Below are 25,673 nucleotides of genomic sequence, written 5' to 3'. Positions count from 1 at the left end.
TTTATTATTTAAAATACCAATAGTTAAATCTTTATTTACAAAATAACTTCCGATATACATGTACAAAGTTTCACAGAAACAAGGTTTTCTTTGTTCCACTCTAACGATTCTTCCAAGGAGACAGTCCAACATTCCCGGCAACATCACTGTATATAGTTTCAGAGTCAGACTTGTTACATGTGCATGATAATCTCATACAGATATTCCCATCAGGAGCAAGAGCAACACTAGTGCTTGAAATATCATAATGCTGCTTTGTCAAATAAAATTCACCCTCATTTTCAATAAAATAAGTTAAAGGGAGTAAAAGTCAAGAAACAGGCATTCCTCATAAGAATATGGTAGACAGAGAGTGTTTTCAGCATGTAATGTGGACCGGATTACACCAATGCTTTAATTATTATTTTTCATACAATGAATATCTAGGGCCTTTTGGAGTTTAGGTTGACTGATGCTGGCTAAGGATTTTCTCCTCTTCTAAAGGGGCTGGCTCTCCAGTTCCACAAGAAATTCACCCTTCACTTCACTTGCTGGTCCCACCAGCTGTTCTTTACACACATGTCTTGAAAGTCTGTGTCAACCAGCTAATTCACTGTGGTTAGCAAGTTGAGTCTGATTCTGTCCTCACTCAGTGTCTACATGTTCCCATCTGGACTCATAGGATATTGATCAAGAGTGGGAAACTTGGCTGATTTCTGATGGTAACTTTACATTCAAGCTGGACTGCTGTACCAGGACCGTCTTACCACCTGTCTTTCTCCCTTCTCCCCTCCACCCATATAGAAAGCAAAGTTGGAAGGGGTACTCTTTATTGACAAGAGGGAGATCACCATTTCACATACTCTTGGCAGAGGGAAAATAGGAAAAAAAATCATTCCTCAACAGCAATATTAAATTTCTATTATTTTAATGTGGGTGACTGAGGAAGCCAATTAGCTCCTTGTGTTTGATGGTGGTGATGGTTGATTGTCAGACATCTTTTAAGTGCTCACTATGTCTCTAGCCCATCACCTCCTAAAGCCATTGGTTACAGGAGAAGGGAAAATAAATCATACTGCTGTTTTGGGGTAACCTGGAACATTGGTTAAAGGGAAAAAAGAATAATTTCGGAGGGGAAAGGGAGAGGGGAAGGGAGTGGCAAGGGAGGCAAGTGGAAGGCTTCTTATTCCACGTACTGGCCCCCCACCTGTTCTCCAATCATGAGGAAGAGCACTGTCCACTTTGATTCGTTCCAATAAAATCAATGGAGTCAATTCTTGAGTTCTTTCCTGTCACTGGAACCATCAGGTTGAGGAGACCCAACTTGGCAAATATTTGTGGGCTAAGACATTTGAGAGTAAAAATACACGAGCAATATTTTTATGGCAATATATATTTTACAATATACAATGATGGAAGGTTGAACAAGGATACCTCCTCATCTTCCACACCACCCCCTTCCCTGCACCCCCCTCACAACCTGTTTTTAAGGAAGGGTCAAAATGGTGAAGACTCCAGATTAACGATGCACAAAGCAGTAGCGTCTGCATCTATTTAAATGCTCAGTTACAAATTGTGACTGAACCCACAGAAATGAAGCCACATCGCTACTGAACATTTAACCCACCGCAAAAGAGGTCTGTTGAATGAGTGCGCCAACATCTTGGGTACCATAATCGCGTTCCTTGCTGTTAACGTGTCCACAATATCTTCATGCATCATGAGGTGCAGAGTAAGCAATAGAAGCGGGCAGAGGGGACGATGATGATCTCCTTCTCCCTTCACCCAACTCTTTGGTTCAGGTTTTCAGATACTGTCCTGAACTTATTGCACATGGTGCCAAGTTTGGACCAAAAGACTTAAAGTAACGGATAGGAATTTTTTTTCTCCCCAAAGAGTCTGGATTACTGCCTTGTTAACAGAATTCTCTGCCCAGACCTTTTAACAGTTGATACAATGTTCAGTTTGTCATCTCCTCCCCTTGCATCTCATAAAACAACTGTTCAGATGCATAGAGGTGGATGAGAGTTCATGAATTGATCGTTTAAAAGCCACAGTCCTGACACTTAAGGATTTTCTTTCCTCCTCCTCACTGCAGTACTAAGTTTGGTTTCCAGTACTGAATTTCAGGCATAAAAATTGTAAAGGCCTCCTCAAGAGAAATATCCCCCCCAAAAAAAATTGTAAATATAAATTGTTTGCCTATTCCAAACCTTTTAATAGCAACAGTCAAATCCAATGAATTAACCAGGAATGTTATCACACTTCCAACATAGGATTTTAACCCTTTTGTCAACTAGCTTCCTGTAGCTTCTGGAAGGAATATTTGGACTTGCTTGGGTTTTGATTGGTGCAATGTTTAAAGAAAAGGGCTGAGGGAGCAAAAGGCATTGGTTTCTCTCATTTCGACCAAAGTAAATATTGTCATGTTAAAACAGAAAATATTGGCAATCTAAAATAAAATCAGGAAATGCTGGAAATACATAGCAGGTTAGTCAGCACATGTAAACAGAGAAGATAGGTGTGTACCCTTAGTCAGAACTCATGAGATATTAATTTACTTTTACCGACTCTCAGATGTTGATGGTGGTATATTTCCAGCATTATCTGGTTTTATTGCACATTATTAAATTCCAGGCCACTAGGTATAGATTATCTATTTTTTCCTTCTCATTTCTTTTGATAATGTTAATGCTTGAATCCTTTTTCTATTGCACAGGGCCCTGTTTGTCTGCTTGCGGCTCCTTTAGCAGCAAGCATTGTAGGGATTGCACAAAAAGTGAGGGGTTCCAGATATGGCTATTACTGTCATCCTTGGAGACCTTGGTGGATTAAGGCCTTTTAGACGCAAGGGGTGAGGAGTAAGAGCCAAAGGAAAGGAGAGAGGGGAAAGAAAATGCAGTTTATAGTAGTCAGCAAGTTCATCCCCTACACCACCCCCCACATCAGCCCTAGGCCCCTAATCTCCCTTGTGCTGGTTTAGCCAGGGTGTGAGAACAGAAAGATGGAATAATGGACTTAACCTGTCATGATCTCTTGGACTCTGACCTGGACGCTGTAAGGACAAAGGAAGAGGCACAGTCAAAAAGCAGGCATCTCCTGTGCAAATGGATGGAACTCTCCAACAAGTGCATCATCAAACTATTTTGTTTTAAATGCATTTTTTTTTGTTGCCCCCATTGCCATTTGAAAGTTCTCCTTTCTTTCCCCAGAACAAAACAAAACCAAGAAAGAAAGAAAGACTTGAACACCTCAGTCGAGGAAGTGCTTTCTGCAGCCGGTTCGAGATCGGTTCGATCGCCGAATGTCGTATTTGGAGTCTCGACACCTTTGGCAGACGTACACCTCTGGGACATTGGACTTGCGGATTTTGGCACAGGACAAGTGGATCCAGGTACCACACTCATTGCATTCAATCATCGGCCGGCCGGCAAACGGCTTCATGCAGTAACATGTCACCAGGTCCCAGGAATCATCATCTGTTCCAGGAGGAAGGCCCAAAGGTTAATCACAAATCAGATCAACAGTAATTTGCATTTATGTAGCACCTTTCATAAGCTCAGCATGTCCCAGAGTGCTTTCCATCCAACGGAGTACTTTCAGAGAGTAATCGTTGTTGTAAAGTAGGAAAAGAAGTAGCTAATTTGTGCACAGTAAGATCCCACGAAGAGCAATGTGACAATGACCAGATAACCACTTTTAGTGATGTTGGTTGATGGATAAATATTGGCTAGGACACTGAGGAGAACTCCCCGATCTCCTTTGAAAGAGGGACCTTGGAATATTTTATGTCCATCTGAGAGAGCCGATGGAACCTTGGTTTAATGGTTCATTCAAACAAGGGCATCTTTAATGGTGCAGCACTCCCTCAATACTTCAATGGGAATGTCAGCCTGGACTTTGTGCTCAGGTATGTGGAGTGAGACTTGAACCCATTATCTTTCAGGCTCAGTGGCAAGAGTGCCAACCACTGAGCCATGGCTGTGGGCTCACATATGACGAATGACCATTTGGACAGGTACTGGAGGGTGGCCAGAAGTTGTACCAAGCAGAAGCCGGACTTCAGGAGATTTTCAAGTTTTATATATTTCAAGTTATAAGGAAGCTGGTGGTTTGAGAAATGCAAAATGCATTTACAATCAAATAACAGACAGAACATGTGAAAAAGGCAGAGCTTGGTGCTCTTCTGCAGTGTCAATAGGGGTCCCAAACTTCATTTTAAAATTGTTAATTAACTAGTGTCCAAAGACATCAACATTTCTCAGTCCCTAGTTCAAAAGACCACCCCTTGTTTGATCATTCTGCCAATCTGTTATCTTCCTGAGCAAGATTGGCACATCTCTGCTGTGGAGTTCTGCTCAATCCAGTTCCAAAAGAGCAGAACTAAGGTCACATCAAGAGAAAGAGAAGACATAGGAACAGTGGGATGCCATTCAGCCCCTCAAACATGTTCTGCCATATAATTAGATCTTTGTTATCCTTAATATCCTCCCCCAACAGAAACTGTTGATCTCAGGTTGGAAATTTTCAATTGATCCCAGGCCCTTTGAGGGAGACAGTGTTCCAGATTTGCACTACCCTTTAAGTGAAAATGTGTTTCCTGATATCATCCCTGAAAGGCCATGTTCTAATTTGGAGGTTATGCCCTTGTTCTGGACTCCCTCACCAGAGGAAATAGGGTAAATAACGAGAAACTGTCAAATCTAATAATCATCATAAACACTTCAACTAAATCATCCTTAATCTTTGAAACTCAAGGGAATACAAGCTTAGTCCATGAAACATTTTGGATTTCTCAATCTGTAATATAATTGAAATCCCTTCAACATTAGGAAGCTAGAAAGGACCCCTGCGTAGTTATCGATAGTCAGTGAAGAATTAGCTTAACCTACAAATGCAGGTACTGAGTCATACAAATCATGAAGGTCCCAGTACCCTTGTTGCTGTTGAGTTTGCTGATCTCAACTTTAGGGACAGTAAAAACTGGCCTCGGTACCCTTGGACAAGGGAGGGGAAACCAAGCAAACACCCCCTATGGAAGGTGGGTATAAAATTAACAATAGTATAAAAGGCTTGATGTGATTCCCCACATAGTATGGTGGCACTCGCCATCGAGACTCACATGAAGAAACGGCGATGGACAGGATTTATTGGAGGGTGCTGGGAGTAATAGAATCAAACCCCAACAACAGTCAGCACTTCAAGAGCAAGGGGAGGAAGGTATAGTTTTGGAAATGTTGGAATACAAAGCTGTATTTATCCTTAAATATTACAAGAGTAATTATTTAATTCACTGTGAGTTGTACACTAAGAAGCAGGGATTAATATGAGGTCAGTGCTGTAGACGGCAGTTTATCCTTTGCATGTGATTGTAGAGTGTTTGACACAGGGAGATTGAGCTGGGCCCAAGATCATGGTGATCAGGCACGAGTGCAGATTAGTGAGTACTGTCACCAGGATTTCAATTAATTGTAGGTGTGTGATATTTCCATACAATTAAAATCCCTTCAACATTAGGAAGCTAGAAAGCATCCCCACGTAGCTGTCTAGTCAGTGAAGAATTAGCTTAGCCTACAAATGAAATATGAAAAATAGAATCATAGACTCAAGATGCTAGGGCCAAGTCCTGGAGATCACCAGCCCCTCGGACAGTCCTGGAGACTATTCTCTGCCACTAATACTTGCGGTTACATATATATTGCTAGTTATATATATGTTGCTAGTAATGGTGGTTATCATTCATCGCTAGTTCTGGCAGTTAGAATCTGCTATTAGTCCTGGTGCTTATGGTCTGACACTAGTACTACTGCTAATTTTGATGGTTACAGGTCTGTCAGTAGTACCACCTGAATGGACCTGTCTCTAATCCTGTCCGTTACAGCCAGCCAGCTGTCATGCTCATTACAATCTGTCATTGGTGTTGATAATTACAGGTCTATCTTTAGTGACAGCCCTTTTGTTGTCCCAGCTGAGAACAGTTAGCCCTGCACAAGCCACAGATCAAACCTGGGACTTTTTCTTACCATACAACTCAGTTCCATAGCCAAGTGGTTATGGTACTGGGTTTGTAACCCCAAGATCAAGAGTTAAAATCTCACAATGGCAAACTATGAAACAATGTAACCCCATCTGTATAAACAGATGGAAACATGTTTGTACTCGAAAGAGTTACAACTCAGTTCCACATTGGAAGGAGGATTTAACAACTGAGATACAGGGGAGCTCACATTGAGTCTGCATTACAGACGCACATCCAAGTACAGCATTTTGTGGCTGACAATTGTTTGGCATTCCAAATGCTTACTTACCAGAATCCACCATGATGTCCTCATCATTCCCAGTTGTGTCCACATCCCTGAACACAACCTGCTTTCCCTGACGGAAAACGGTCCTCTGTCGCTCCACTTTCTCACATTTTATCGTCTCATTCATCACATCTGTCGCAGCGGCCGGCAGAAAAGAACTGTCCTGGCCGGTGCTTGAAGAGTCCTTGAGGGGCTCCTCGGTGGATGGCTGCTGGACAAGGTGTGCTGGAGCGAGGGGATCTGGGGTGAGCAGCTGCTGGGCGAGAGGTTCCTGGGTGAGAGGCTCCAGGGAAATAGATGCTGATGCCGCATCCTCTGCTTCATGTTCAGTAGAGTCTGGATTGGTCTCTGCAGCTGGGCTAGGCGGCACCTGCGTGACCGTCTCCTCAATCCGAGGTTCTTCTATCCTCGGGCCGCCCTCCTTTGCCCTCAGCTCACGCCTCCTCTTCACCTTGTCGGGCTTCCTGCGGTTGAAGGGGGGCAGCATGAAGCCGCCCGATTTGTGATGTTTCAGAAATGAGTACGGTTTGGCCCGTTTGAAGCCAGTGAAAGTTTTCCTGCCTTTGTTTGTGTCAGGGACAGAAAGCGGGAGGTCCCAGGGTTCACTCTCTGCAGTGCTGCCTGTGCTGTTGGGAGGGCTGGAGCTCGTCCGCAGAGGCACCTCCTGAAAAAGGATAAAGACAACAGGTCAGCAAACAGCTGTACAGTTTCACCTCACATCATGTCGGAGAATAATGGAATCAGCTGAGGTTCAAAGGCTAGCATTCTTGCCTCTGAGTCATACAAGAGATTTAACCCCATAATCTAAGTTGATATTCTAGGGCACACAAACAAACACATGAATTAGGAGCAGGAGTCGGTCACTCAGCCCCACGAGCCTGTTCTGCCATTGAATAAGATGACCCCACATTCCTGTCTACTGGAATAATCTTTCATCCCCTTGCTTATCAAGAATCTATCTATCTCTGCCTTAAACATATCCAAAGACTCTATCTCCAGCATCTTTGGGTGAGAGTTCCAAAGACTCATGAACCCCAGAGAAAATTCTTTTCCTCATCTGTCTTAAATGGGCAACCCCTTATTTTTAAAAGAGTGACCCCTAACTCTAGGGCAGTTCCGAGGGGGTGCGGCATTCTCAGAAGTGCTATCTTTTGGATGTGACGTGGCTGCATCTGCCACCTCACATGGAAGTAAAAGATCCCATTACATCATTTCAAAGAGAAGCAGGGAAGTTCTCCCTAGCATTCTGGACTAATATTTATCCCTTGACTAATAGTACTAAAAAAAAACAATACTGATCATTAATGAATTGCTTGTGGAACCTCGCTGTGCAGAAATTGGCTGCCACATTTCCTACATTACATTATCGGCTTTCAGGTGCTTTGGAGCATCCAGAGGCCATGAAAGGTGCTATAGAAATGTAAATCTTTCCCCTTTTTTTGAACATATCTGCCCAATGCTCTACAGAGTCTTAGCCAGCGGGTGGCTGCTTACAGCTGGCAAAATTCATGAAAATTAGCACCTCATTTCAGAACTTCCAGATGTAGCTTAGACTCACAAAGTCAAACACAACAATTGTTTGGCCAAAAATCCCTGGTTTTCTTTGGGAATTGGCACATTCCAAGCAACATGCTCAGAATGCCACAACATCAACAGGAAAACAGAGAGTCTTATCCATAAACGGGACTGAAATAAGAAACAGATTACACTCAACTATTCGCTCAGTGTGTGCGAGTAGGGGGAGGGGTGGGGCAGGTCTCCAATATGAGCCGATGAGCTGACTAAAGAAAAATTGCTGCTGTTCTGTGAACAGAAATCGTAACACTTTTTTGTGACACTATTGCAATGCATGTCTAGAAACTGGAGGGGCGAGGGGGCGGAGGAGGTAGTAAGTTTGTACATCAAATTCAGGGGTAATGATGCTCTTTTTAAAAGCCCTACATCCTCCCCCAGTTGGATATTGTTGCAGAGATGTCACCTCTGGGTGTTTCTGATGCTGACGGTGGCAGCTTCTGCCTGACCCGGTTCATTTTCACCTGGCAACAATCACAGAACCCTCTCCCTGCCTCTCACTCCACATCATCGGTCCCTTATGCACCATGTGCAAAGCTTCAATCTTTTTCTAGCCATAAACAAAAATCATACGCTTTTTGTTACAATTCATTGTTCTCGGGTTTAAGGATACTGACGAGGACACATAAAGGGGAAAGCACACAACAATGCTTCTCATCCCTTTTTCAGCCCCCTTTCCTCTCCAGTGGGCACAGAATCATTCTGGGGTACATGTTTGTAGATACCAGCTTCTCTCTGGTATCTCAATCAAGCGGCCCCTGTCATCAGGCGGTGAGTGACGAACAGCTGAATGGGTTTTCAGCCATGCTCAGTTTGCCCTCATCTGAACTGCATATGAACATACAATTTAGGCGCAGTAATAGGCCATTTTGTGCCTCAAGCCTGATCTGTTATTTGATAAGATCGTAGCCGATCTGATTGTGGCCTCTACTTTCCTGTTTACCACCCCTTATACCCTTTCACTCCTTTGTCAGTCATGAATCTATCTAACTCAGCCTTAAAAATATTCAATGACCCTGCCTCCACTTCCCTCCAGGGAAGAGAGTTCCACAGACTAATGACCCTTGGAGAAAAAAAATTCTCATCTTCATTTTAAAAATAAGGTGTCTCCTGTTTAAGTTGTGTCCCCCAGGTCTAGTCTGTCCCACAAGGGGAAACCGCCATTCAGCATCTGCAGTGACCCCCTGGTGATCAGGAGCAGGAACCCTGGCTACATTCTTCCCTCCCTAGATGCACTGAGGTCAACAGTTCTGTCCCGATCGCCATCCCAGCTGAGGTCAACTAATTCAGCTCAGGTAATAAAACCATGCAGTACAAAAGGAGACATTTGACCTCTAGTACCTGTACTGTCTCTTTGAACAAGCTATCCCATTAGTCTGACTCTGCTGACACTTTGCCCATAGCCTCACTATTTCCTCCCCCAAATATTCATCCATTTCCTTTTAGAAAATTACTATTGAATTTGCATCCACCACCCTTTCAAGGCATTGCATTCCAGATCACCAGTCAAACCTGGAACTTTCCAGGCCAGTTAATAATTGGATTAAATGCACTGAGCCATTGGTTGGAGCCTTTCACCATTATTGGAATTGAAATTGATGACACTATCCACATTACCAGTGCGTCTTTACCAACAATCTGAGCAGGAAGAACTTTTACTTTGTTAAATCACAAAGGGACAGAGAATAAAAGATAGGGGTTTGAAACAGGAACAGTTCAACTCACTTCTTGAGGGTAGGGAATGTACCCAGCATAAACCAAGACAAAAGTACAGAACTTGTTAAAATCTTCTACTGTCCTGCACCTCTTATCTGTTGGAGTGTAATCCTGGGGAGAGTGGAGAGAGAGAGAGAGAGACAAGGTTAGAAATAAATCTATGCAATCAGTACTGACACATTAACAGGTCACACCCTGGCTCTGCACTGGTAGTCGTGTGTGTTAACATGGTTAAATGTTTCCATTTGTTTTCTTCCTTAATCACTAATATCTCAAACCTTCAACATTGAAACAAAGTCTTGTTCAAAATCAGCCACAGCCATTATCTAGTGGTAAAGTAATGATTTACAGGGATAGTGCAACTGAGGGAGAGGTATGATTCTTGCTTTGTGTCATCCCCAGTGATATTTAAAAGTGGGTGAAGTTTTCATGCTATTTTCAGCTAAGTAACACTGGGATACAGTATTGGTGGGTACAAGTCTGTCACTGAATGTGAACGGAAGACGCTGGCTCCTGTGTGTGAAGCTATTTTACTATGTTAATGGTGCTATATAAATGCAAGTTGTTGCTGCCTAACAGTGGATCCAGCTCATGGATCTGCCACTGATAGTGAGACAGCAACTGAGGCAGAGATTCATGATATTTTTTCCCCTTTTACCATTGACACTACAGATCACAGGTGGCAAGAACATGTTTATAGTCACAGCACTTAACTGGAATAATATGCATGCATGTTACTTTGTATAGCTTAAGTTTTGCAAAGATCTGGGCAACATCTTTCATCAACATCTTATAAAAAAAACTAATTAGACAATCATTTTTTTGTCATTGGTGCTCACAAAATGATACTGAACAAAAAGTAATTATGCACGAAAAGGTAAATCACAGTGTAATTAATTTGTACACGAGGCACACAACAGCCTAGCTGCCTGAACCTCTCTGCCCCCCTGATTTTTCCTGACACTACTTGGGACCTCCCCCACCACCCCCCACCACCCCGATTAAACTCCAGGCACCCAGTCTCCAGAATTATTGTACTCCATCCTGTCACAGTATCACATTCTCTCCACTCGGGTGTCTAATAAACTGCCTCACAATAATGTTAAAATGACGGGAATGGGATTAATGCTGGGGATCGGGGGGGGGGGGGGGGGGGGGGGTGGTGGGGGGGAGGAGGGGCACAGGTTCAAGTCTGACGGTATGGAACAGTTGACCTCTGCCGTCTAAACCCCCATAGTTCAGCCATTCACCAGGTTAACCAACTCCCAGGCCCTTCCAATGAAATCGTTCATTTCGTCCATTTGAAAAATGTCACCTATTTTCGATACAGCTCAGTCTCGACAATCAATAAGAGCTCCACGGGATCAGAGACCAGGACCCGCTGTGGCAGCCGACCTTCCCGATTATATACGTTCCAATCTTAACGCTTGCCCAAGATTGACCGGCTTTGCTGTTAAACGTTCAGTTTTATATCTCTCACAGGGAATCCAACAAGCCAACAGGAGCAGGAGGAGGGGGGGGGGGGGGGGTCCCTCTACCCATAATACATCTCCGAGTGACTGTACAAATACACCATTTAACAAAGGGTCTGATTCATTCCTGTATATTTCATACAATTTACCACCAGGTAAACCTTTTCATTTGACCATAAATTAAGAGGCCGCCTCGGGGGACACATCCGAGTGGAGGAAGGTTTTTTTTAAAAAAAAATGTGGTTTTATAAGTAGGAAGATTCTGGATTAGTAAAATCCAGGCGTGGGATCAGAGTCCTGGACTGGGCGGGGCGGGGGGGGGGGGGGGGTTGTGTGGGGGGAAGGGGAGGTCACATGCAGGACGATTAACTAGGAAAATGAAATTATTATTTGAGAAAGGAGGGAAGGACAGAAAAAGGGACGGGTCAGAGGCAAGATGGCGAATATTCATCATTAAAAAAAACAGACACACCGGGATTGGCGATCTCGGAGGGACAGACAGGCAGCAGACACTTGGAGGGGAGGGAATTTAAAAAAAAAAGGGGCAGCACTGATTTAAAAGGGAAATGTCCCCCTCCCGCGACAATGAATCCCTAACTTCAGATGGAACCATAGCAAGGCGGCGGGAGACAGATTTATATACAAAGCTATCCGCTCCCAATTAATAAAGGGGGGTGGGTGGGTGGGGGAGGTTTTGAAAAATATACACATGCTAAAGATGGCGCAACGTAACTGTACTATAATCAGAAACCTGTGGGTATGAAATCGATCCGACTGAAGACCTGAAATCGATCATCATTCTAAAAAGAGAGATTTCTTTCAAGAAATCAAACATAAATCCCAGCTCCGGGCAGATCCCACCACCTCTGCCGTGTCCACCTCTTCAAAATTAATGTGATAGAAATTACCTCCGAGTCGAAAGTTGAAGGCGATGCAGAATCCATGTCTGTAAATGAAAAGAGAAAATTAATTAAGAGTTTTCCCTCTCCCGAGGAGACTGGGGGTGGAGGGGTGATTTGGGAGAGAGAAAACGCCGAGGGCTAAGCTGGGGCAGTTGGGGGTGTCGGGACAAATCGCCATGGAGAATAATAAGGGGGGGGGGGGGGGGGACAGGTCAAACTTAAAAGTTACCCGAATGCCCCCCATCTTCCCTTCGTCCCCTGTTCTCTCCCCCCCTCCCCCCACCCCACCCACCACCCCCGTAAATGTATAAAGATCGCCTCGATGTGAAACGGGAATGGAATTGGTTTGGGAGCTTTTATGTTTATTTCGCAAGGCTGATCGTTTACAATCAGAAACAACGAGACCAGACCCGGGGGGGGGGGAGGGGGTTGGGGAGAGAAACCTCCCGATTTAAACATAGGAGGAAGGGGAAGGGGAAAAAAGTGTTTCCAGACGATTGAAATAATAAACTGGCGGCTGATAATCCGCATCGATACTGCCCTCGCTCCCTCGATCCCAGAAATTAACACGAAAGGCGCCGAACCCGCCTTGGATTAATCCAAAAGAGCAGAATTCCCCAAATCAAAACGTACGCCTGCTAAGTCTGCCGCTTGCCCGCGATTTAACCCGAATTAAAGCTCCTCCGAAGGCAAAGACGAAGAAAGTTACGAATCGTTTAAACGTAGCATTTAAAAGGAAGACAGAGAGACAGAGAGAGAGAGAGAGAGAGAGAGAAAAGCAGGGATCCGGAGCCCACCTTGGAAAGAATCTCTGGTGACACGATTTGTCATTTTGAATAAAAGGTTCTCCCACATCCGAGGCTTGACTGTAACGGTATTCCTCCAGATTTTAATCGGGTTTCCAGAGAGAAAATAATAATTAAAAATAAATTGATACCTTTCCCCCGCCGAATGATACAATGTAACAAAATCCTGATGTCAACCCTTAATCTTCATGTAAATGAGGTTCCTTCCATCAACCTCGCAGCCTGGGGGGGTGGTGGTTGTGGAGGGCACGCCAATTAATCTTCTTAACACCGTATTATTTTTTAAAAAGAACAACTTTCCTGTCACACACACACACACACACTAATGATTAATCAGTATTTTTTTGCCATGTTTGTAAACGTGCTCTTGTTTGTTATTGCCTATAGCTAATAGTCTTAGTTCAACCCTAAGTGTCTCCCCTACCTCTCCCTCTGGGTGTGTTGGTGTCCAACCCAACCCCCTGAAATAGTTGCAAGCAGGAATTTGCAAGAAGTTTTTTTTTTACCCCTTATCTCCAAATTCACTTCTGAAGTGCACGGAGGGAGATGGGGAGGTCGCACGGGCGGCTGCTGTGAGTGAGTAAGTAGATTCCCGGTGAGTGCAGCTGATTCTGCTGCTAGTTTTATTATTTATTTAATTAATTAATTTTTTTTTTGTTTCCTTTCTCCAGACCCTCCCTCTTATTTTCAAGGGCCGTTGGGGTTGGGGAGTGGAATGGAGACAGATCCCAGACAGCTTCAGGAAATAGACCCGTGTCAGTTCCACCTTGTCTTCTGTCTCCCCCCCCCCCCCCCCAATTCCCCTCCAGCCTTGTAGCGGAAGGTTAATGGGGGAATTTTGTGTCTTCCTACTGCATGGTCCCTCCCCTTCTTATTTAAAAAAACACCGGCTCTTTCTGGGCGTTGTATTTATTTTTTTCTAAAGGGTCGGGAGTCGCGCCTTTTGCAGTGACAAAGGTGTAGTTTGGGGGTCGATGTCTCTAGCCCCTTTTATTGTGTATCCACGATTTGCACGTGTCGGGGAGTCTGGGAGTGGGAATTTCAGCCTCTAATGGGGCCCACGTCACCAGTTTCACTCTCACTCACTCTCTCTCTCTGCCTTATTCACTCTCCCGCACACCAATGGGGAACTATTTTTGGCTTTTTAATTAACCGGATCTTTATGAAAGTAGACACTTGTGGTTAAACGGTTACAGCGCTCCGTGCGATTTGTTTATAACCGTGTGAGGTATAAAATATTTTCCAGTTTAAATTATTCGTACAAAATAATTATTGTTTTTTTCCGCAATCGTTCTTAACAATATTCGACAGTTACATGGAATTTTGGCGGGGTTTTATATATATATATATATATATATATATAGAATAACGGAAACCCAGCCGTCAGTGGAATCTAGTCGAAGCGTTCAGTGTTTATGTTTAGAATAAGTGATACCCGGAGTGTGAGTTATAGGCTGAGATTTAATCGACGGGTTCAGGTTGGTTTATATACATCAACCACTTTTAAGTAAGTGTTTAAACCGTTGAAAATTTTCTTTACACGGACGCTTGTTAGAACAAGGAATGCTTTGAGTTTTTTTTGAGGCAGACATAATTGAAGCGCCTTGAGATATTTTCTCTCCTTTTTAAGATACTAAATTAATGTAAGGTCTCGTCGTTAATGGATAACAAGAGAAACGTGTGATGTCGAGGAAGATTCAGGGTTCGATCGTGGGATTAGTTAGAATCAATTTGGATTGCTAAAATGGAAAACCAGCCCAGACAACAGGCTGAATGGCCTCTTGGCCAGTAACCTTTTATGGTTTAATTGTGGTTGTTCTTCAAGTCACTTCATGAGTTTATTCCTGGGTCATTTATTTTGAAGATGATTCTTCCATTTTTGCATTGAGGGCTTTCACCTGTTATATTTTAACTTGTGTGATGACCTAGTTAGGGACTGGTTAACATTTATTAAAGACATCTGAACAACCAATTAACTGACATAACTACACCCCAAGATTAAAATGTTAAACAAAATAAACTTTATTGTATATAAAAAATTAACAAAGTAAGTACTAGTAACAACACTATAGCTTATAAAGGTGTAGGTCTGGCTTTATCTCTTGACTTCCAAGGGGCTACAAACTACAGTCGTCTCAATTTCTCTGCTCCTCTCACCCATTCTAACCTGTCTCTCTCTGAACTTACTGCACTCCATTCTCTCAGGTCCAACCCTGACATTGTCATCAAACCCGCTGACAAGGGTGGTGCTGTTGTTGTCTGGCGCACTGACCTCTACCACGCGGAGGCTGAGCGTCAACTCGCAGACACTTCCTCCTACCTCTCCCTGGACCATGACCCCACCACTGAACATCAAGCCATTGTTTCCAGGACTGTCACTGACCTCATCTCCTCTGGGGATCTCCCTCCCACAGCTTCCAACCTGATAGTTGCCCAACCTCGGACGGCCCGCTTCTATCTCCTACCCAAAATCCACAAACAGAACTGCCCCGGTAGACCAATCGTCTCAGCTTGCTCCTGCCCCACAGAACTCATTTCTCGTTATCTTGACTCCCTTCTCTCTCCCCTTGTCCAGTCCCTTCCCACCTACATCCGTGATTCCTCTGACACCTTACGTCACATCAACAATTTCCAGTTCCCTGGCCCCTACCGCTTCCTCTTCACCATGGACGTCCAATCCCTCTACACCTCCATCCCCCACCAGGATGGTCTGAGGGCCCTTAGCTTCTTCCTCAAACAGAGGCCCGAACAATCCCCATCCACCACTACTCTCCTCCGTCTGGCTGAACTTGTTCTCACGCTGAACAATTTCTCCTTCAACTCCTCTCACTTCCTCCAAATAAAAGGTGTGGCTATGGGTACCCGCATGGGCCCCAGCTATGCCTGTCTCTTTATGGGGTATGTGGAACATTCCTTGTTGCAGTCCTACTCCGGCCCCCTTCCACAACTCTTTCTCCGGTACATCGATGATTATTTCGGTGCTGCTTCATGCTCTCGTCAGGACTTGGAAAAATTTATTAATTTTGCTTCCAATCTCCACCCCTCCATCATTTTCACGTGGTCCATCTCTGACACTTCCCTTCCCGTCCTTGACCTCTCTGTCTCAATCTCTGGTGATAGACTGTCCACCAATATCCATTACAAACCCACCGACACCCACAGCTATCTCGACTACAGCTCCTCACACCCCACTTCCTGTAAGGACTCCATCCCATTCTCTCAGTTCCTTCGCCTCCGTCGCATCTGTTCCGATGATGCTACATTCAAAAACAGTTCCTCTGACATGTCCTCCTTCTTCCTTAACCGAGGTTTTCCACCCACGGTCGTTGACAGGGCCCTCAACCGTGTCCGGCCCATCTCCCGCGCATCCGCCCTCACTCCTTCTCCTCCCTCCCAGAAACATGATAGGGTCCCCCTTGTCCTCACTTATCACCCCACCAGCCTCCGCATTCAAAGGATCATCCTCCGCCATTTCCGCCAACTCCAGCATGATGCCACTACCAAACACATCTTCCCTTCACCCCCCTTATCGGCATTCCGTAGGGATCGCTCCCTCCGGGACACCCTGGTCCACTCCTCCATCACCCCCTACTCCTCAACCCCCTCCTATGGCACAACCCCTTGCCCACGCAAAAGATGCAACACCTGCCCCTTCACTTCCTCTCTCCTCACCGTCCAAGGACCCAAACACTCCTTTCAAGTGAAGCAGCATTTCACTTGCATTTCCCCCAACTTAGTCTACTGCATTCGTTGCTCCCAATGTGGTCTCCTCTACATTGGAGAGACCAAACGTAAACTGGGCGACCGCTTTGCAGAACACCTGCGGTCTGTCCGCAAGAATGACCCAAACCTCCCTGTCGCTTGCCATTTTAACACTCCACCCTGCTCTCTTGCCCACATGTCTGTCCTTGGCTTGCTGCATTGTTCCAGTGAAGCCCAACGCAAACTGGAGGAACAACACCTCATCTTCCGACTAGGGACTTTACAGCCTTCCGGACTGAATATTGAATTCAACAACTTTAGGTCGTGAGTCCCCTCCCCCATCCCCACCCCCTTTCTGTTTCCCCCTTTTTTTTTTTTTCCCAATAAATTATAAAGATTTTCCTTTTCCCACCTATTTCCATTATATAAAATAAAAAAAAAAATAATAAATATAAAAAAAAAATTAAAAAAAAAATAAAAAAAAAAAAAACCCACTAGAGCTATACCTTGAGTGCCCTACCATCCATTCTTAATTAGCACATTCGTTTAGATAATATCACCAACTTTATCTTTAACACCTATGTGTTCTATTGTACTATTGTTGTTGACATCTTTTGATGATCTGCTTCTATCACTGCTTGTTTGTCGCTACAACCACACCAACCCCCTCCACCTCTCTGTCTCTCTATCTCTCCGCCCCCCACACACACACCTTAAACCAGCTTATATTTCAGCTCTTTCCTGGACTCGAACTCAAGTTCTGTCGAAGGGTCATGAGGACTCGAAACGTCAACTCTTTTCTTCTCCGCCGATGCTGCCAGACCTGCTGAGTTTTTCCAGGTAATTCTGTTTTTGTTTTGGATTTCCAGCATCCGCAGTTTTTTTGTTTTTATCGTCTCTTAGCTGCTTTTCCAAACATCAACCGATTTTGCCTGCTGGCTATGCTCTAAATGAATTCAGAGATAACTCAAACCAAAGAACCCTACTAAGATCCACCCATCTCCATGGCAATGTGACAAAGCTTATGACTTAATAATACTTAATATGACTTGTTCCCAGGCAGAAATGCAAACTAAACTAGCTTTTAATTCCAAAACTTAATTCTGGGAAACCACATAAATAACTTATCCTTTACTGGAATGACTGCAAATGTCATGTCTCCAATTCTTTAGCTAAATAAGCCCATCTGCTGACCTGTTTATGATCTTGCCTTTCTTGCTGTTGACCTCTTAAATCAACATGGCCCAGTCTTTTAAGCGTAATAAACTCCAAGCTTATTTGAATTGTATTTACTTCAGGGTTGCTTTTACTCATTTCTCAACCAGTTAACTTTTAATTTTAGTAATTAACCCATTTTCTACAGTTAAAATTTTATGTTCTAAAACAGAAATTATGAACTAGATATTTGCAACATGAGATAATCTTTCAGTGCAAATATTATGTAATTTAAATCTTTCACAGGTCTCTTTTTGGATGGTTATCATTCAGTGTCTAATGTAAACCTGACACTTCAGGGTTGTTTAAAGCAACAGAATCACTCATTTTGGAGTCTACAGAGAAACTTTTGTAGCAACAGAAAAACTGGAGCCACGATACCTGCAGTCTCTTGATTCATATGTGGATAAACTCACCCAATGTTAACAAAGTTTAATCATCTGTAGTTTTAAAGAAGCACATACTTGTATTTTAGCAACAGAATATTATGTTTTGCAAGAACAGTCCTCTTTGCAATAACATGAAAACGGTCAGAAAGCCAGTCATTTATCTGGAATTTTAAAGGTTACAAGTGTCCTCTACACTTCTCTGATTGCTGAGGATGGCACGTGTCACTAATCTAAATCAACTTAACAAAAAGTGCTCCCTTTTTTTTCAAGGAACACAAATAATAAATTAAATTTTTAAATTTAAAAAACAAAGGAAACTTATCAAGTTAAATCATAATGTTATTTGGTGTTCACCACAATTCAGCCCCACCAATCAATGAAGGTTTCGAGTGTACCAGCAGACACTGCCTGCTCCCTCTCCTGGGATGCCTGGTTGTGGACATAGCTGTAGAAAAGAGGTAGGCAGTGACGAGTGTCCTCTAAGAGGTCAATAGGTGGCTACAATTCCCTGGATTTGACTTTCCAATAATAGGATAGGCCAGGTCTCCACCAGGCATCTGACATCCCTGTGAGCAATGCCACAGGAGATCAGCCAATATACTATGTGTTTAATGATCTACCTTGAGCTGTATCTACATGTGCACACTCTTCCTGCAACAAGGAGCTAATGACTGCATTGTCTGAGTGGTGATGTAGTGCAATCGCTGCTCCCAGTCAGTCTATTAGTACAGGCATAAAAAGAAATGCTACAAATGGTAATACCTGGACACCCAAAAGCAGAAAAACCCATTTCTTGTTAAAGCTGGGGAGCGAAACCTCAGTGAATACGTTTGCAATTCTGAGCCTGGTCCTTGTGCACCCCCTCATTCCAAAGATGGTTCCTCACAGATGGCGTGTGTTATGCAAATCAGAGGAGACGAGCTGTTAATTTTATAATGATGGACCCACACTGAACTCTTCAGTCAATCAGAATGCAATCAGTTATTTAATTCTGTTTATTTTCTTTTGGGTTAGTGACCTTCACCATTGGTTGCTTAATAAAAAGTGCAAGCTGTCAGTTTCGCTGATGGCAAGGTGGGTAATTGCATCTTGGGGATTTGGTACTGAGCGATATTACTTTAGTTTAAGAAGAAACCCAATCACCACCACCTCAAGGAACGGGCAACACTTTTCTGGTCTTGTCAATAACACCCAAATTCCCAGAATTAATTTGTTTTAAAAAGACCAGGGCCGGGATTTCATGGAGCCCACTGGAGCAGGCAAGGTGGTGGGTGGGCCCACGTAACCAGGTGAAGGCCTCGTAGCCCTTTCCTGCCAGTGGGAAAACAGCCCGTTTAGTCAGCAATGGGAATTTGCCCAATGCAGCGAACCTGCCCACTGGCTAATTAGGCTTATTATTGAGTGACTTAAAGGCCATTACCCCTGAGTCCACCAGGACCTATTGGTGGCTCAGGGATTCTCTCAAACACATGGTGCCTTCAGAAAGCTGCCCAACAAACCCTGTTGGCTTTGCCAGCAGCCTCCTGGGGTGGGGTGGGTGGCGGTGGGGGTCTTTTCTTTTTAAAGGCACTTAGTGCCCAATTAAGGGACCCAACATTGGGGAGAAGGGAGAGGGGTGGCTGCTGAGAGCCACCCCCACCCTTGCATTCAACCCCCTTCCTGCGACACCCAATCCGTCAACACTCGCCTGTTTCCAGATATCCAGCAACGGTCCCTGGTGAAGGCGTCTTTTAATCGGCAGGCTCTTGGGGGTGATATTTCTGCCCTACTGAGGACGTAATTCTGTTGGTGGCTCGATCTGTCCATTTAAGTGCCTGATTGCGCTTTAGTACCAGCAGGCAGCCCTTGGAGAGGTGACATGGGTTTCCCACTGGTGGGCTGAACCCGTATCACCTACACTAAATTTCGCCCAGAAGATTCTAGATTTGGCACTGTGTTTAAGTGGGGTGGGGGTTGGGTGGTGGTGTGAGCTGAAAAATCAGTCATTTCTGCATCTCCTGGCTACCATATGACTCTCTGGGAGGGGCACTGCTGGGCATTGGGTGAGGTCAGGATTGTTGGCTGTGATGCCACTTGTAGCCAAGTAGCCAGCCAACACAACCACAAATTGGATTTGTATAATGCCTTTAACCAAGTAAAACATCTCGAGCCAATTCAAGGAATGATTGTCAAATAAAATTTGACACCAAGTCACATAAGGAGATATTAGGATAGGTGACCAACAGCCAGAGAAGTAGGGTGTTTTTAAAAAGTAGAGTGTTTTAAAGGAGAATGGGGCAGAAAGGTTTAGGAAGGAATTTGAGAGCTTGTGGCCCAGGCAGCTAAAGGCACAGCTGCCAATGCTGAGGTGATGAAAATCTCTCTGCCTGGGCTGAAATTGCTGTATGACCACTTTGCAAATCTGAGTGTATGTATTTCTTGGCAATGTCAGGTGGAAAAGAGAGAACATAGGGATGGGGAAAAAAAACTCCAGCAACTCCTTGCCACTATTATGATGGTGCCGAGCAACGCAATATCCAATGAGGTTATAATGCTAGACCAGGGATCAGTTAGACAGGGTTTTAATTTCCAATTGTCATGAGTAACTGAGTTATTCCATTGTGTGATCTATCATTTAATCCTGTACCTGGTGTCCAACACACATCTGACTGGCACAGATGTAAAACCATTTTTTACAAAAAATATTCTGCTGCCTGAAATTTATAAGGAACTACAAATTGACCTTGTCACACCATAATGCCAGCAATTTCCTGTACTTGCCTTGTTGGAATTGGCCTCAGAGACAGAGCAAGTTAACAACCGCAGCCCAGACTACATATAAGCTACATCATGGGGATCAGTTAGTCCTATGTAAAACACATTTGCTATAATACTCTGTATATCAAATCACACACTTGTGTTCATCTGCCTGTTTATCTGGGTATATCTATCCACGTGCATGTGTTACTGTGTATATCTGTGTGTATTACTCTGTGTATCTATCAGGTGGGCATGTTATTGCATATGCTTTTAATACTGGGTTATGATTTCAGCGATTGGTCCTCCTCTTTCACCTTACTCAGTGAGTGTAAGTAGATAAAAACAAAAAAACTGCGGATGCTGGAAATCCAAAACAAAAACAGAATTACCTGGAAAAACTCAGCAGGTCTGGCAGCATCGGCGGAGAAGAAAAGAGTTGACGTTTCGAGTCCTCATGACCCTTCGACAGAACTGTTGAAGGGTCATGAGGACTCGAAACGTCAACTCTTTTCTCCGCCGATGCTGCCAGACCTGCTGAGTTTTTCCAGGTAATTCTGTTTTTGAGTGTAAGTAGAGCTGTTCCATCATGGTGTGTGGGCATTAGCTGAGCATGATCTTGTCCTCACCTGATATATACATTTTCCAGCTGGGGTCACTGCATAGTGAGCAGGAGCCCTTACTGATTTACCCCTTTGTAACCCAGGAGTGCTGAACTATCTCAAACTGAGATTAGCTAACTGAACATAGACTTGGACCTAACTTCTCTGTTTGGCACACTCACTACCTGAATCAGATGAGTCTCAGAAAAAGCCTCTTGCAAATAAACTTACAGGGAGTGAATAAGGAACTTGTGCATTGGTTTTAAAGTCTACCTTTTGTCAGTTTATTTTGCCTCATTTGTACATGTGGAAATGCAGTAACAACTTGGAATTTCTGTAACACCTTTTAATGCAGTTAAATGCCCCAAGGGCTTTACAGGAATGTTATTGATGCAGAGTTAAGTGCTGATATGATGTGTGTTGCAGTATCAGCTTTGAAGAGTATAAATCACATCTGTCAGGGACACTGGATGTAAGAAGCTGTCATTTCCTCATGTCCTGTGTAGGCTGAGTGCTTGGATTACCCTGTGCAGACTAGTGCTGCATTTTTGCTTTACAATGGTTGTCTGAGTAAACCTAACAGCAAGGGTTGTTCAGTCCGAAACTTTGTAAATCACAATTCTTGTTTGAAATGGTTGTGCATTTGCAGTCATTTCCCTGTTGTGCTGATGCTCTTTCCTGAAATCTTTCCCATGGATCCCTGCACTAGAACATACCACAAGGCAGACCTTATCTTATGTTACTTGGGAAACTATTTTTTAATATTGAGAAACTTAGGTCAAGGCCTAAGGCCCAGAACTGCACCAAGTTGGGAAAGGAGGGGAGATAAATTGAGTAGTGACTGTGATGCCAAGCTTGGATCTTTAAAGCTTATGGATTGTAAGAGGAATGAAGACTGGGAGAAGTGAGGAGCTCTGCAGTTCCAAAGTCACAGAAAACAATAATTTGGGGAAGAAGAGAGCGTGAGGTGCCCTGAGTTTGATATAGCAAGGATGCAGGGAAGTGGGTGTAGGATGAGGTATAAGGAAATTAAGAGGAATCAGAGGGGCATTGCTCATAAAAGAATTGTGGAGTTAGAGAGAAGGGTTTAAGCTTCACACTGAGGCCAGTCAAGTCTGTGACTGATACCATGTGGCGCATTGAATTCTCTGTCTGGGATTATGGACCAGTCTCCTAGCAATAGGCTATGATCTTTTGAGTTTTTTGTGTGCTGGTATTCAGAGCCCTTTTGTAAGTTTGTTATTAATGGAGGGGCATGGGCTGATTGAGTTGGGGAGGAGGACTGTTATTTTGTGATTGAGAGTTTGGGGTTAATGACCATTTAACTAGTGTCTTCTATTGACTCAGAGAATGGAAACGATATTCATACAAATCCAGCCACATTATCCCTATCAGATGCTGCTAACTTCCAACCACCAGAACACAGCCTGGTGCAGCAGCACCCACACAACATGTCTTAAGTAGGAAATAAATACTTCAAGGGGTCAAGTTTCTGTATGATTTCTTCTCAGATAACATTCTGGGCAGAATGAAATATAGATTGTGGAGTAATGAGCATAAATGAGTTACACATTTTAAACTGGAGTATCCAAGATATTTCACATTGGTTCAAAAGTCCATCCATCTCCCCAAAACTGTCCACATCCCATTTGGAATAATGAGTTTCCATCTATTGAGCCCAGATTCTCAGCTGCATACACACCCTTGATAACATGAATCCAATGTTTAATTACATGTACCAGCCTGACCTGTTATGTTTCTGTTTCTGCTGCTGTTGCTGTTAGTCAAATTTAAACTGAGTTTGAAGAACTAAATTTCATCAATTACAGCAGAGCAGGATGCACCTGTATCAAGATAAAAATAAAGTACTGCAGATGCTGAAAATCTAAAACAAAAACAGGAAAATGCTGGAAAAACTCAGCAGGTCTAACAGCGTCTGTGGAGAAAAAAAGTTAACATTTCGAGTCCTATATGACTTCTTCAAAGCTGCACCAGTAACAATTCGGTTTACTGTTGGCCACAGGTATTGCTTAGTAAGGGCAGATTAAAGCAGTCAGTTCAAGCCAATTTAGGAAGACCATTAAATCAGTCAGCTGGAGAATGGCTCATTTCCTGGCAATCCTGCTCCCTTGTGATGTTGGAGTATTGCAATGTTTCTGTCATGAATTGATTGTGATCGATTATGCTGCTTGGTTGCGCTGAATCACGGGAGGTTTTACATTGGGGTTTAGGCTAATAAGTCTGCATGGATATTTCAGCGAAACTTCATGCAGCAGCAGTACAATGTTCTGTGCATTCTGTTGATTCCACCATTGGCAGAAACCCTATGCCCACATTTGTACCACAATTAATTACTTTCTGGAACATGGTGGCTTGTATAGATTAACGTCGGTTCTGTGCCAATACATCCCCACCAACAGCAATAATGTCTAATCTGTTGTGATGGTGATTGAGGGAGAAATGTGGCCAAGACACTGGGGAAAAGACTGTTCTTTGAACAGCCTGGGGATCTTAAGCATCCATGTCAAAAAGCAGATGAAGGTTGCTGTTTAATGCCTCAGCATCTCTGCAATACTGAGGAGTGCCAAGTTGAAGTTGTCAATGGGCTGTGACCCAGGGTATGGAGATGAGTTTATCGAACCCTATGACCTGCTGACCCAGAGGTGGAAGTGTTAACCATTGAGACAAGCTGACACCAGCCCTGTTATAAAGACAGAAACTGCTGGGAGCATGCACAGGATCAGTAATGGAAAAAACAAGTTGTGACATTTGTGACAAGTATGTACCCTTCACGGATACTGACTGTGTGTATTTCTGGCAGTTGCAGCTTGTCATCTTTTATTTGATATTTCTGTCTTCATGCCGTATACATTCTCACTGTATCAATTATGATATAACCAACTGCTAGGAGATGCATTAAGAGTTGGGAATGGGGATGTTTAACATTGTGTTTTCCTTAGTGTCACATCTGAAATCAGGAATTATGGCAATATGGTAATGTTACTGGACTAGTAAACCAGAGTCTTGAACTAATAATTAAGGGCATGTGAATTAAAATCCTACCATGACAGTTTGAGAAATTGAATTCAGTTTTTAACATCTGGAAATAAAACCATTGGTCTCAGTAAAAGTGACACTAAGCTGTCAGATTCTCTCTCATCCTCAATTGGTTCACTAATGTTTTTTAGGAAAGCTGCCATCTTTACCTGCTCTGCTTGTATGTGACTTCAGTCTCTGAAGTGGCCTAGTACTCAATTATATCAAACCTTCCAGGAAAACTAGGGATGGGCAATAAATACAGACCTTGCTATCTATGCTCACATCCTGAGAATGAATTAAAAAAATAAAATTCTGGAATATAGTGCGTGTTTGCCACTATGCATACGGTGCATTTGTATAAAACACAGTGAAATGGACAAGTCTCACGTGCCCAAACCAGAGATGTTATCTTGTGTAGAAGGCTCATGTGATCGTTTTCGCTGGTCACCAGCGAGCTGCGATCTGTCAGACCCAGTTTGTCCACTTACAATGGCTCTTGTGTATAATGGATAATACAGTAGAGTTTACATTGTACTGTTGTTCCTTTTGACCCTACATAAACTAATGGTTAGAAATGAGCAAGTTAGAAGCCAACTAACAATATGGATTCAACATGGATCACCCCAGGCACTTTGTGTTTTATGTAACTCTCTCTCTCCTCCAATAATGTGTTTCCAATTTCATCTCTCTGTCCACAGGCAATTTCCTACAGTTAGTTTTAGATATCACCCCTTCTGCGGAAAGAGTTTTATACCCTTGAAAGGGGATGAATAAGGAGAGTCCTCGTAGATGCACATGAACTAAAGAACACTGCAGAAAGTGAAGATGTGGGACACTGTGACAACACAAGGAGACAAGCTAGTCAGAGACAAATGGAAACCTGATGTTCTCCACTGAAAGCTGCTAAGTCTGAAAATATAAAAACAGGGGTTCCTTGGCGTTGCTTGGTCTGCACTTGAGTGCTGCTTTGCAGAATGTCAAGCTGGGAGTTTGGTGACTGAGGGAGTTCAGTGAGAGAGGTGCTCTGTTTCCTACCTTTTTCAGCTCTTACATTGGTACAGGAGAAGAAGCTGATTTCTAAGTAATTGGTAAGGTATTCTACTTCTATTTGTAATAAGTTTTTAAAGTTACAGTATGGCAGGTCGGCTTGGCTGAGTGGAATGTACATCCTGCGGTATGTGGGAAGTCATGGGTGCGCCATGTGTCCCAGGCAAACACATTTGCAGAAGCTTGAGCTT

The 25,673-nt window shown here is 43.5% G+C and overlaps 1 protein-coding gene across 1 annotated transcript; it reads right to left on the bottom strand.

Moving 5' to 3' along the window:
• phf13 (PHD finger protein 13) lies at positions 1–12,879 on the bottom strand. Its single transcript, XM_041207472.1, has 5 exons — positions 12,744–12,879; positions 11,953–11,990; positions 9,582–9,683; positions 6,288–6,948; positions 1–3,458 (listed from the first exon to the last, which is right to left on the bottom strand). The coding sequence occupies exons 1-5, from the start codon at positions 12,799–12,801 to the stop codon at positions 3,232–3,234; spliced, it is 1,086 nt and encodes a 361-aa protein (XP_041063406.1). The 5' UTR covers positions 12,802–12,879; the 3' UTR covers positions 1–3,231.
• Between the last annotated feature and the right edge of the window lie 12,794 nt (positions 12,880–25,673).

Source organism: Carcharodon carcharias, chromosome 15 (genome assembly GCF_017639515.1).
Source record: "Carcharodon carcharias isolate sCarCar2 chromosome 15, sCarCar2.pri, whole genome shotgun sequence".
Classification (NCBI taxonomy): domain Eukaryota; kingdom Metazoa; phylum Chordata; class Chondrichthyes; order Lamniformes; family Lamnidae; genus Carcharodon; species Carcharodon carcharias.
The sequence above is the reverse complement of the archived record's forward strand: the minus strand, read 5'-3'. Positions and strand labels throughout refer to the sequence as shown.

Excerpts from the sequence above, each read along its gene's own strand:
- phf13 (XM_041207472.1), bottom strand. The coding sequence starts at position 12,801 with ATGTGGGAGAACCTTTTATTCAAAATGACAAATCGTGTCACCAGAGAT. Across the intron at positions 9,684-11,952 it reads CTTCAACTTTCGACTCGGAG|GATTACACTCCAACAGATAA; the intron begins GTAATTTCTATC and ends CACTCTCCCCAG. Across the intron at positions 6,949-9,581 it reads ACATTCCCTACCCTCAAGAA|GAGGTGCCTCTGCGGACGAG; the intron begins GTGAGTTGAACT and ends ATCCTTTTTCAG.